Here is a 14,603-nt window from a genome sequence, read left to right on the forward strand (position 1 = left end):
AAACATTATGGCTGTCAAACAAACTCTGATTTGGGAAGGAAGCAATTATCCTCAAAACGAAAGTATGTATTCCAAAAGCTCTTTCAGATGGGTGAAAATATTTTTTTTTAAAGTGTTCAACACTGGAAAAAGATTTTGTTCTAAATAATTGAGTATTTATTAATCCTTCAAAGGAGATTCATTAGAACAAAAACAGAACACAATTTGTTGTTTTGATTTGTGTTTGCCAAGGTATTTAACTAACGTCATGTAACTACGGAGATAACACATTCTTTTAGGACTTGCCAATGCGTCCAATGGTAATGGGTTCTGACAGTGCGTGCCATGGGTTCCAGAGAAAGTGGCAGCCAGATGAGCTCTTCACAGATTAATACACGTTGCTTGATGCATTATACATGCTGCCCTTCCGGTTTTTAGAACTCTCACCAGAGAGCCATCGAAGAGCTCAACACTCACAACTCACAACCTACACTCAGTTTCACGACAGAGTTTTGATGCTTCTTCCCGTTTTATTTCTTTCTTTTTGTTTTCTTGTTTGTTTTTTGTTTGTTTGTTTTTGGGTTTTTTTGTGTGTGCATTTGCACATGCAGTCATTAAGACCTGCATTTGTTGTTTTACTTAAATCTGTGCCTGGTGTCTGGGAATGTAGCATGCAGTAACTATTTCCTAAATGCTTTGGAACTGGTTATTTATCTAGTCACTGTGACAGAGAAGTAGGCATAATAAACCGACAATTGGGAAGTCAGTTCGAACCTGATCAAAGCCACATTCTTGATGGCTCATGTTCCCTGGGCCTTCTCGTTCACAACACTGAGTGTCAGCGGGACCTCACACAGTCAAGGGTCATCCACTTCGGCTTTTAGTGGTGCTTTTATTTCCTGACCAATATTGCATATGTCTGTATCTTTTAGGCTTGGCTCACATTTGGGTATGTTACAGAATGATTGTACAGCCCTGTCACATAGCCTCATACCTAAGTGGATCTTAACAGTATGATCATCCTCACCATGAGTTAAAAATAAAGATGGATTCTGTGTTATTTCATGCCAAAGGTGACCTCAGCTCTTATTCCCAACACTTTCCATGCCTGTGACTGGTACCTGCCAAAATCTGATGTCAGGATATTCATGGGGATTGTCTCAGGCAGAAATGGCGACTGTCTTCATTTAGTTGTGTGTTCACTTAGTCAGGACCTGTGACTTGGCAATCATTGTCATTAGTATAAGGTTTCATAAATGGTTTCCAGCTCTTTGGTATATTGAATGTGTGTGTGTGTGTGTGTGTACGCACATGCATGCATGGATGTGTGCATTCACATGTACATGTGCACGTTTTTGATTTTGATTGTGAATATTTTGCAGTTTTCTTTCTTTGTCTTTTCCCTTTGAGTGATATTATTTATGTCATATGTGTGTGTTTGTGATGTGTGTGGGAGGTGACGATGGGTGGGGGTGGTGGTTAAAGGGGGATATACAAAGAAAAAGAAATATAAACTAGAATAACTGATTCAACAATCCGTAAAGATGCACTGTTGAGCATGTGTGTGTGTGTGTGTGTGTGTGTGAGACTTTATGCATGCACACATTACACATGTGCATTTTACAATGTGTGCATGATCCTCCTGCTCCTGCCACAATGCTGGCCCACTATATGCCTCTCTTCATCCTCACCACACCTCTCTCTCTCACTCTCTCCCCTCTTTCAGACCACAAAGTGCAAAGCAGCAATGTCTACAGAGCATTTATTGACAGTTATCCATCACTGAGCAGGGGGGCTGGCTATGTGTGCAGCATCCAAGGGCACAAGCAGTCCCCCTCCACTCTCACGTTGTTCACAGAGTCCACATCCCTTGTTTTCCTGGCAATCATTTTGCAATTGGTCACATTCACATTGTACATGGTCCATAGCTTTAACCTGCACACTGGGAATACACATGAGCTCATCCAACCATTGCTGTATGAAGTCCGCCTCCTTATCTGTACACAAGCAAGTGATGTGAATCCCTCATCGACAAACAATACAAAGGCCCATCACAATGGAACCTAAGACATACATCATACTGTACACGGTCAAATTAGAGAGGATGGGGAAGGGGGGCAGGGGTGGGGAGCAGGCAGACCAGAGCTGGGTTGCATGAGTGATCTCAGCAGTGCTAATTTCATTTAGCATAAAGGATTTCCTAAGTCTATCCTAATTCCACATTTAGGAACATTCTTTTCTTTTTTCTTTTTTGCTGCACTATTTCATTTAATTACTCCCATGCCACTCATACCAAGTGCCCCACACATTTTAGGAACATTCTTCATGCTAAACAAACTTCATTCCAAGTATCCAGAGATTTAGGAATATTCTTAAAAGCCAAGCAAACTTAGTGCCGCAAATATCACTTTTGCAACCCAGCCCAGGGTCTGCCACTGTGCACTGTCTAGGTTCAAGAAAGAAGGAACACAGACATACAGTTCAAGTTGAAGGACAACAGAGGCAAAGAGCGCATCGTCTACAAGGTCAATGCCAGACTGTACAAGGTCACAGAGAACGGAGGGAGGCTCACTCCTGCCGGCCACTTCTTTTCCAGGCAGTCACACACATGTATACTTTGACACAACCTTCATCCTCATCTTTCAACATCGTCGGCATCATAAATTACATTTGCAAAGTGCCTCTCACACTTACAGATCATAATCTTAACACTTACATACATACACATACGTGATTAATAGATCTACATGCAACACAACAACACATGAAACAGAAGGGAAGAGCAGGAAAACAGGAACTATATTCAGGAAGCTTTAGCTGGCCAGAACTCAGAAACAAAACTAGTACCTCTGTGTGAACAGGGATGCTTTGAACTTGTGGACCAATCAACAGAAATTGAAAAGGAATAATATACAGCTGGCCAACTTAGTTTTACAGGTGTCACTGAAAGATGACCAAAGTAGACAGGCAAATTTTGTGAACAGCCAAAAAATCAAGGTAATACTAGAGCTATTATCAGAAAAAGGCGCACCAAGAAACAAGAATGCGTACTCACTCTTTTCTTTTCAGAAACTGGAAACCAGTGAATGGTTAAACAAGTCATGAAACATTAACTTCACCATTTCTTTTTTATAACTTTCCCATCATTTTTGGTTTCTTCTTACACCTTGATGCCATGATCTTGTAAAAGGCTCAGCAAGCTGTAACATCAGTTTGCCATTTTTTCCTCCACCACCCATTCCTTTCCCTGCATAGTTCTGCAGCTATGATAGTTGAGACATATTCCTGGAATGACAGGGTCTGGCAAGGAATGACCACAACTGGTAAAAGCATGGCACAGGCTCATGAAGTCAGAGAATGAAAACAATCACAATATTGTTTCAGCATGTGGATGTTGGGTCAGCAAGAAAACAGATGATGATTGTTGAATTTCAAGATGTGGAGACAAAAAGATGGCTTTCTCTGGAGCAAATATTCCAATCCCACTGGAAGGTTACTGGAAGTGACCCAAGTTTTCCAGTAGGTCACATGCTTCTAGAAGGCCCCAATGAACATTTTCAGACATAATGCAGATCCTAATCGAGGTGACTGCTGCAAACCATGGCAGGATCCTAGCAATACCTAGTACCCTGGTACGCACATCCACTTAATTCCAACGTGGATTATCCATTGAAATCTGAAAGCACCCTGTGTTTTGCAGAATGCATACCACACACATAGTCTCTGTAGACCAGATGACTGTGGCATTCAAGGTTTACTTTCTCCATCAGCTAATAGCGTGTGGCACTAAGTACAGTATTGCATACACAAACAAACAAAACTAGCAAACACGAACACAGTGTGCTCTTTCATTTCTTACTTCTGCAGCACTCAAAGCTCTGTGGCTGGTATGTTGTGGAACGCCAAAGTTAGAGCAGACATATCTGACATAACAATGCATTGCAACATGACAAACTCTCATTTCCCCAAATTCATGGTTCCCTGTACACACTACTTCAGTGGACACACACTGACCGATACACTCACCCTCCTGACTGCTGGGTCATAAAGACCACCCTAAATTTCACCAAAAAAATACATACTTGCCTTGCACACTTGTTCGAGCACAGACATGACATGCACGCTACTGATTAACTGAATACACACCTCCCTTGTTCGCTGGTTTACACTGAATACACACAGGCTTGCAGCTTTTTCACTGAATACACATTTGAATTGTACACTGGTTCATTGAATACATACTTGACATTTAACTTACTGAATGCACGCCTGATTCATTCTCTAGGTCATTGAGAACACAGCTGACTTGTACACTAGTCCACTGTATACACATCTAACATGTATACTGGTTCACAGCAAATACCTTCATTTATTCACCTCTGACACGTACACTAATATTACCAAACACATCAGACAAGTACACTGATATTACCATACGCACCTGACAAGTACAGTTTCAATGACAATACCACACACACCTGACTTGTAATTGTACAAAAAAGTCTCAATTCACATCTGACGTTATATGTTGAAAACACACCTGGCATGCACGCTGCTTTACCGGTTACATGACAATAATCTGGTTAATGACTACGCATTACTTGCATGATAGCTCACCGAAGACTCATGTAATGTGTACACGACACTGGCTCTCTTCACACACAGACGACCGTTGAGTTCAAAGACCGGTGGACACACCACTCACACTGCCACACACACACACACACACCTGTCACATTCACTCCCCATGACCGCTGGAAGCAGGAGTCACAACAATGTTCTGAGAAAGACGACAACACAACCTTGGAACGGATTACCAAAACAAAAAAAATCAGAATCACAGAAAGCAGGGCAAGGGACGATGACCAGAAGAAGACTGTGTACAACAAAGAGAAATTTCTCAACTCAAAACCATCCACACTCTGATGAACACTCTACACATGGGAGACTCAATGGATGGTGGCTGCGACAACACATCCACACACTGACCCAGCCTCTTTAAGAGTTTACAGGGTGGTGGGCGGGTGTGGGGTGTGGGCATGACAATGATGACACTGACACCCACACTGTCCACAGTGTCTTCAGCAGTGTCAAGAGGAAAGCAGTGGCAACACCGAAGCCGACACTGATAGTTTCACAACTTGTCCAGGGATGGAAAGGTTGCAGAGACTGTTTCTTCTTCTTCGGAGTTTGAGGACTGAAACTGCCACATTCACACATTTATTCCTGTGGGTGTTTACATGTAAGACTGTTTTCCTCCTGCCATTCAGGTTGCCATACTCAGGGTTTCAGCATAATGAGTGCACATGGCTATCCCATCCCATGCAGACAACGATAATGGAATCTTGAGCATTCGTCATACTTATTTCATTACCTGCATGCGTATACACACACACAGTAGAATAAGGCACAAGCAGGTCTGCATGACTGCTGACCTGCCAGATGGGTGACAAAAATCCCCATCTCTAATCCAGCACAAAAATCAGCTGGATGGGAACCACAGAATGAAAGTCTGAAGGGATAGACATTTATTCTCGATTTTTATCGGCGATGACAGTGATCTCCCTTTACTGCAGTCACCAACCACCACCACCACCACTGCTCACTGCTGCAATGATCAACTCTATCTCTCAACAGCCAACTCGCCATTGCCGCTTGTGACTGCAATGACCACCACTGCCACCACCAATGCTCATGACTGCAATGATTAACACCATTTACTCGTGACTGCAAACATGAACACCACTGTTTTTTTTTTAACTGGAATCATCAACACCACCTCTCATTCAGTTACAGCAGTCACCACAACAACTCATAATTTTGACTGCCACTCATAACTGCAATGATCAATAACCACCACTCATAACCACAACGATGAGGACCACCACTGTTAACTGCCATGATAACACCCTCACACAACAGCAACCATCATCACCACTTTTCCTTACTGTAGTCACCACTACCGCTCACAAACTTCTGCAAAGCCACAAATGCTCGCAAAGTTCTACAAAAATCATCACCACCTCTCCTACCTGCAATGATCACCACCCACACTGGACTGATTACTGTCACCATCCACATCTTCCAACTGCAGTCACAAACACAACTGCTGATTACTGTAGCAATCAAAATCATGACCTGCAAACAGCAATCATCAGGACCACCAATCATACCTGCAGTCACCAATAGCAGAAAACCAGCACACAAAGAAGTCAGATCACCCTCAATCAACTGCAAATCAACACAGGGAAGAAGTAAAAAAAACAACAACCAAACAACAAAAACAACCACCACAGAACAGCTAGACTATGAACCAAGCGTGTGCAAATCAATCTTGGCAAGTCCGGGCTGACCATCTGGAAAGTATGGACATAAGCTCATACCTACACCTATCCACATACAAGCCTTCATCTACTCATATACACACACAAACCTACATCCACACTTGTACAAACCTGCAACCACACACACACCTTCATCAACACACGAAACTCACAATGTGCCACATCCACACGCAATCTACAACCACACACAAACCTACTTTCACACACACATGGACTCACACACGCACCACTGTCACCACCCCGAACAGCCAGCATCAGTGTCGCAGGTTCACTAACCGATTCAGCCCTTGTCCAAGCGATCCACTGCTTATGTTCAAACCACGCCCCTGCCTTTTCTCTGCACACCGTATACCTTGGTGATAAACCACAATCTTCAAACCACATCTGCTCAGTCCTGTACACATGCCCTGCCTCTTTGTTAAACACAATGTTCAAGTCAGACACACACATGCACCAGTCTCGTTAAGCATGTGGATAAAAAAATGTAATGTCTTTCTTCTTTGTACTTCTAAGCACATTTCAAACAATATGCTCTTTTAAGTTAATACACTGTGCCACAGTACAAAAAGAAAGTGGGTGCGGGAATGGCAGGGGGTTGGGGTGGGGGGGGGGGGGGGGGGGGAGATATGCACACAGAGAAAGTCAGAAAAAAAGGGGGAAGGGAAAAACAAGACAAGTTACACTAACCAAAAAAGGAATGCAAAAAGAGGAGAATGCATAAACTGCTGTCCAAAAAGAGTTAGTCATTAGCCCTATGTCCTGGCAAACTGGACCCATCATAACTCATTTGGACATACACACCTATACACACACATACCAGGTGCAGTGCATACACACAGAATCAGGTGCAAACACACACACACACACACACACACACACACAATGCACCTCAAGTGGCAAAGAAAAGCGCCAATGGCACAACTCCGTCCACGGACGGGTCAGAAGGTGAAGAAGAACACAGGTAAAAACACCACACACACATCAGCTGCACACCTGTGTTTGTACACCTCGCTTTCACCTTCCACCCACCCGAATAACACTGGGCGGACAAATAACCAAAGCTAAGTGGCAAACTAACACTGAACGACATGTGAGCAAAATGACTGTCTAATTCAGCTACCATCGCATGACAAAGCTACTAAGTGAAAGCATATCCTACAATGAAAAAACAAAACAAAACAAAAACAAACTCTTATCTGGTCAACAAAACATACTTGGAAAACCAAACTGGCATAGTAAACCAGACTGATGCATTGCAAACCAAACCAGAGTTTGTTAATGAAATCAAACCAGTGCTTCCTAAATGAAATATAAGCTCTTGATAAAACTACCATGTTTCATAATTCAAAACTTGCACTTCAAGTAAACCAGACTAGTGGTTCTGCAAAAATCCAACCAGTGCTTGGTGAACCAAACAAAAAAAATCCTGCCAAAATTCAACAAGCACTCGGTGAGCTTGGAGCACACAAGTGTCCATATGCAATGCTGCTCTCAACTCGTTCCTCCTGCCTTCAACCACCATCACTATCAATCCCTCCCTTCACTCTTCATTGTCTCTCTCTTTTTCTCTCTCTCTCCCCTTGGCTCTCATCTCTGGTCGTCCTCTTGTGTCTAATCTCACCTTGTCCTTCGTCGTCACCACTCCTTGGCAATGCTCAGCCACTTTCTCATGGTTGTTTTTTGTGTGTGTGTTTTTCCTATCAGCCACTATGCTTGTACTGTTTAGCTGCTGTTTATGCACACATACTCCTCACCTGTGTTCTGTCCCACTGTTTTTTTTTTTAATGTTGTGTTGTGACCGTGTTGCCACAGTGTCACAGAGGCCAGCAAGAAGCAAAGTGTCCACCCTCCACCCCTCCCAATCCCCCACCCCCCACACGCAACACAAAAGGGACATCTCATCCATGTAAACTGTAGGATGGAGGCGAGACTGGAATGGGATTGATTCTTCTGTTGTTCTCCTCCCTTTCTGGATGTGGGGGTGGGGGGTTGGGGGGAGAGGGTTGGAGGCGGACCATGGTTACGAAAAACTGTCATAATTCAAAACTCGCGCACTGAAACACACACAGAATGACAAGGACACACACACACACAGTCACACACACACACATACATACACACACACACATACATACAAACACTCCAAATCTCTCCCTCTGTCTTTCTCTCTCTCACATACAAACAAGTAAACTGAAACACATGTCTACAGACACAGACACACACACGATGATCATCCAAGCTCACAGTATCAATGCCAGAAGAAGAAAAAACAAAGAAAGGGTGAGGAGGGGTGGTGAGGGAGGGGGAGGGGAGGGTGAAGACATTGCTCACTCAGAATACTCATGGTCAGATCTGGGTAGAGAGATAATGGGTAGGGGGTGTCTGCTGAACTCTCCAACCTTCTCTAACAGGAACAGTGCTCTCGTCCCATCCTCTGCACATGGACTTCTGGTGACGTCCTTGACAACACTCCGTTTGCCAATCTGTCTTGCTACTGTCAAGTGGCAGCACTCTATGCCTGCTGTTGGTGACTAAATGCCAAGTATCTGCTGTTGTCCATGACAGCAAAATAATGTCTGTGGCCATTCATTTTCCTCTGTCAGTGACAATGGCATCTGTTGCCATATGCCTGCCATTTTCTGTGACTTTTTTCTGCTGCCACCACTTGTATGGCACGGTGTCGGCCCACCTTCTGACAGCATTGCCATTCATACCCTGTCTGTTGCCATGTGGTGTGTGTGTGACTCTGACTGCTGCAAGCGGCCAATAAAGCAGCCACAGTCCCCTCACAAATGTACCCAAAGTGGACACTACTTAAGTCCAAACCCTATCAAGCAGCAACAGCAGCAAGGTGATCATATCCTTCTTGCTTCTGAGTGACGACAACTGATGACTCCATAACTGGTAAAAGCAACAGTGAAAGACACAGAACCCTTTTCCTCCTGCTTCAAGTCCAATCCAGACATTCATCCAACAGCTTCAATTCCAGCAGGAAAAAGATGCCACCCATTCCTGTGGTCCCAGATGACACAGACGTCCAGAGGACAGAGCCAGGCCCACAGTGTGCCGTCTCGGGTCCACATAAAACAGACATGCCTGGTGCCGGTGCCGCTACAGCCGCACACGGGGCTGTCACAGGAGTTCTGTACATCTCCCCCGACACCCACCACCACAGGCCTGGCACAGGGAGGATGCAGTGACACTCAGACAGACAGCAGGATGGACAAACTTGCAAAAAGTAAACTAATGTTACTTGGGTGGGGTGCAGAACTGCAACAAGGAAATACCTCTACAGAGGAAAGGGGGTGGGGTGTGGGGGCAGCTGGAGGTGGGAAGAGGAGGGAGGGTGTAAGTGGCTTCACAGAGAAGCTTCAGTTACCTTCAAAAGAAGGGGAGGGAGAGAGGGGGTCAAAAAAGCTGGGGGAGTGAGAGGAGGGAGGGCTAGCTGGAGAAGGCTCCAACATGCTCCAGATGTCATCTCCCGAGGAAAAGAGGCGTTGAGGAGGATGAGGACAAGGAGAAGGAGGCAAGAGGTTGGGGGCTAGCTGGAGAAGGGCTGGAGATGCTCCAGATGTCATCTCCCGGAGAAGAGGCATTGAGGAAGAGGAGGCAAGAGGTCGGAGGCTAGCTGGAGAAGGGCCGGAGATGCTCCAGCTGAATCTCCAGGGCGATCCTCTGCTCCATGACCTCCTGCAGCTCCTGGTTCAGCTCGCTGTTCAGCCGAGTCAGCATGGCGTTGCGCTCCTTGTGTGTCCGTATCGCCATGCCGATGTCCCGCTTGTCACGGCTCATTTGTCTGTCACACAACACAGCACAGCACAAAATATAATAATACTAATAATGTGGAGGCTTAAAAAGTGCAGTTTCCTGCTTTCAAGAGCAGGCTCATCCCACTTTACAATAAAAACCAAAAAAAAGCCAACAGATGTGTAACATTTTAAAAATAAAATTATAAAAATTAGATAAAATGAGGGGAAAAAAATGTCACTGTGGTTCACATGGAACATGACTGGTATGTAAATCATCTGTACTGTATCTGTGTTTGTGTTTGATTTTCGATTTATGTTTGTACCTTCTTTTGTGTATTATCCCCCCAATATTCCTTGTGACCCTGGTATACTTGGTAATAAAGACATTCTATTCTATTCTATGTATTTCATCAGTCTTCACTGTGTGTGTGTGTGTGTGTGTGTGTGTGTGTGTACATATATATATATATATGTCTTTCATGCATTACATGACTGGGGTATATCTTCTATGCATAATATCACTGGTATCTGTCTTTCTGACATACCATAAACATCACAGGGATCTATCTTTCGAACATTTAAACAATGGTACACATTTTTCATACGTAATACACTGGGATCTGTCTTTCGTATCACTGCGATATGTCTTTCATAGATATCATATCACTGGGATCTATCTTTCATGCATAATAACTATGGCAACCATCTTTCACGCTTACTATCACTGGGATCTGTATTTCATATACATCATTTCACTGGGATCTGTCTTTCATGCATAATAACTATGGCAACCATCTTTCACACTTACTATCACTGGGATCTGTATTTCATACAAACTATCACTAGTATCTGTCTCTCATGCACAATATCACTGGTATCTGTCTCTCAGACATATCATTATCTATCCTTCTTACATGATATCACTGGAATCTGTCTGACAAACATAAATATCACTGGCAGATGTATCTTTTACACTTAAAAACACTGGTATCTGTCTTTCAGATATACCACCAGCATCTATCATTTCAACATACCACAATCATCACATAGACAGTGGAAGAAAACACAAAACAGACAATATGAAAACGGCACCAGACAGAACAGAGAAACAGACAATACAAGAGATACATCATAAAGACAGAGAAACAGACAGCACAAGAAAGACAAAAGAGAAACAGACAGCATGAGACAGACAACAGAGAAACCGACAACATGAGACAGACAGAGAAACAGACAATACAAGACATACAACATGTAAACAGACAGCACAAGACAGACACCATGTAAACAGACAGCACAAGACAGACAACAGAGAAACAGACAGCACAAGACAGACAACAGAGAAACAGACAGCACAAGACAGGCAACAGAGAAACAGACAACACAAGACAGACAACAGAGAAACAGACAGCACAAGACAGACAACAGAGAAACAGACAGCACAAGGCAGACAACAGAGAAACAGACAGCACAAGACAGACAACATGTAAACAGACAGCACAAGACAGACACCATGTAAACAGACAGCACAAGACAGACAACAGAGAAACAGACAGCACAAGACAGACAACAGAGAAACAGACAGCACAAGGCAGACAACAGAGAAACAGACAGCACAAGACAGACAACAGAGAAACAGACAGCACAAGACAGACAACATGTAAACAGACAGCACAAGACAGACAACAGAGAAACAGACAGCACAAGGCAGACAACAGAGAAACAGACAGCACAACACAGACAACAGAGAAACAACACAGACAACAAAGAAACAAACAACACAGACAACAAAGATACAAACAACACAGACAACAAAGATACAAACAACACAGACAACAAAGATACAAACAACACAGACAACAGAGAAACAGCACAAGACAGACAACAGGGAGAAAGACAATGCAATCAGACAGCACAAGACAGACAGTGGGTTCTCTGAGGGGAGAGTGAGAGAGGAGGGGGGTGGAGGCCTCATCACCTCTGAGCAGGGGCCGGGGGGTGGGACGTCCTCAGGTCCCGGGCCACGCTGTCCGTGCTGTCCTCCCCCACCACCCCCTCCATCTGCTCCACCGGGGCCTCCGCCGCAGAACTGCCCCCGGAACTTTCTGCGACCAACAGAGAAGGAAATGTCCCTCACTCCGAATCAAAGGTTGAACTTGACTTGCATGTTCTGATGGTTTCACACCGTCTTCCTCGGCAGAGTGACCACATCATCACATGGGTTATACATTTGTCGTGTGAAACAGTAACTTCCACTTCAGTTTGGAACTTCATGATACGATGATGTCAGGTTGTCTGTTGTACCAATCACAAAAAAAACTGCCATGAGAATATCTATTTATCAATTTTTGTTGCTAATAGCCAAGCCAGCTACACAGGCTGATTACAGGGCTGAAAAACCTGAATCGTTAGATGGGCTATAACTAATTTTTTTCTTTTACATCTTGTGATCGTCTGATGCTTTGCTGCAAAATGCAACACTTTTGTAATCAATGCACTTACTTAGGTACACAAAGTATAAACTGGCGACGATGGATGTGTAATACTGATAAAGCTCACAGCATTCTCTTTCAGTAATCATTATTTTGTAAAATCTCTATCAGGCATACCATCACAGGGATCTGTCTTTGATAACAAAACAAATACACTTGCAAAGAGTACAAAAAAAAAAGAAAAAAAAGGTGGCACTGCACTATGGCAATGCACTCTCCCTGGGAAGAGCAGGGAAGAGCAGCCCGAATCTCAAACATAGTCTTTTGTGACAAAAACCATAATACAATACATAATCCAAGTCTGCAAAGGAAACTGTCCTCTTCTTTGTGACCAGACTGATTCAGGCAGGAGGCATTATCTTCATTCTGACAGTTGCTGATGTATTTGTTAGAGACTGTAAGAACAGAATTACTGGAAGAGTCAGGAACAATGTTATTCTTTTGACGGGTATTGGCATTTTTTGGTTGTTTTCTTTTTTTCTTTCTTTTTTTTTTTTTTTTACTGTCCCTTTGTCTGCTCCATTTCAGTGCTGTTACTCTCATGCCCCTCATCCAATATCCCCTACACACTGCCATGCCCTGGCTTGACTGCCACAGTCCCAGTGTCAGCAATCCACAGGGAATTATCAATGTTAGGACCCAGAGGCCACACTTGTGAGGAGATCCTGCACTGATGCTGAGTCACACAGGTGCTGCTCAGTAGTGTGTGTGGTTTGATTTAATATATGCAGGACACCACATACTGACAACAATAATCTGAGTAAGCATCCCTCCAGAACTGAGGCAGCCATCTCATTCATCCAAAGACAGCCCTCCATGAATCTGCCGACACCAAGTGCCTTGACAGGAACTCACCACAGGCATGATGTTAAAAAAAGGACTGAAACTGAGGTCACCATGAGTGTCACATTTTTTGGGTCACTAGCTGTAAGGCAGAAATTCACAAAAAGTGCGACTGTATTGTCTAAACGTTGGCATTATTCTCTTAGCCTGTAAGGTCAAAAGGACTATACGATTCTCTGCTATTTTCCGAATTTTCACAGATGTTGTTGGGTTTTTTTGGTTAGAAACAGGAAGGCAGAAACAGCAGAAAATAGATGACTAAAGAACCATCATTTCTGACCTGACAAGATGTTTGTGGGTAGGCAGTTGGGTTTACCCTTACCTTGTATTGCTTCAGACGACGACACAGCACTCTGAAAACACAAAAAACAGAATGTCAGCATGACCTGCATGCACCAACAAAGGAGATAGGGGTGGGTGGGGTGGCTAGCTAGGTAGGTAGGGGCGGGGGGTGAAGGGAAGGAGAAAGAAAGGAGGGAGGAGATGGAGAGAGACGAGGAGAGAATCATAACCATGATTATCAATGGTGGACAACCCTCTGCATGCCGACTTCAAGGGGCACACAAAACCACCCCAAAATCACACAGCTGACAGCAGCTGACACACACACACACACACACTTGACCTACAAGAAGGCAATTGCAACAAACAATATGGTGTAGAAAGGTAATACAAAAAACAACAAATGCGTATGATGACATTTTCTCCCTAGGGGGAGGGCAGCCAAGATTTCACAAAAAGAAATCTGTTGAGATGAAATGTAAAATACATGCAGAGTTATATCAGATTTATGATTGCTATCATCATTCATCAGAGCAGGTTGTAAACTGGACTGTGTGTTGCTGATGTAATGCCCTTATATTTTACATGTGTAAAGCACCATCAGACCCACCAACCATCTGGATATATCGATGCATGTATGTGTGTATGTGTCTATGATCATGGTTATTTTGTACAATTCACCCCAGATCAAACAGTGGGGTGACCTTAATGTCCATTATCAGACACCGGCACAATTCATTCTGGTACAATCCACCCCCACAGAAGAAGGTTAGTAGATAACTCTGCAAATATTGTTGATACCAGTACAATTAACCCTCCCAACACACACAATGACTGGACTTTGAAATGTCACAAATACAGAATTATGAACAGTTCCTAAAACACACACACACACACACAAAAGAGGAGGAAAA

General features: G+C 43.7%; 1 protein-coding gene across 5 annotated transcripts in view; it reads right to left on the bottom strand.

The window, feature by feature from the left end:
* Positions 1-1,724: 1,724 nt before the first annotated feature.
* Positions 1,725-14,603, bottom strand: part of LOC143282808 (ralBP1-associated Eps domain-containing protein 1-like) — a 48,442-nt gene continuing 35,563 nt past the window's right edge. For all 5 annotated transcript variants that reach the window (XM_076588592.1, XM_076588590.1, XM_076588595.1 and 2 more), the window contains 3 exons: positions 13,730-13,760; positions 12,051-12,177; positions 1,725-10,119 (listed from right to left, as the gene is read on the bottom strand). In XM_076588592.1, the coding sequence (XP_076444707.1) occupies positions 9,948-10,119; positions 12,051-12,177; positions 13,730-13,760 (330 nt within the window). In that variant the 3' untranslated portion in view covers positions 1,725-9,947. The remainder of the gene's footprint in view (positions 10,120-12,050; positions 12,178-13,729; positions 13,761-14,603) is intronic.

Source organism: Babylonia areolata, chromosome 6 (genome assembly GCF_041734735.1).
Source record: "Babylonia areolata isolate BAREFJ2019XMU chromosome 6, ASM4173473v1, whole genome shotgun sequence".
In the NCBI taxonomy this organism is placed as follows: domain Eukaryota; kingdom Metazoa; phylum Mollusca; class Gastropoda; order Neogastropoda; family Buccinidae; genus Babylonia; species Babylonia areolata.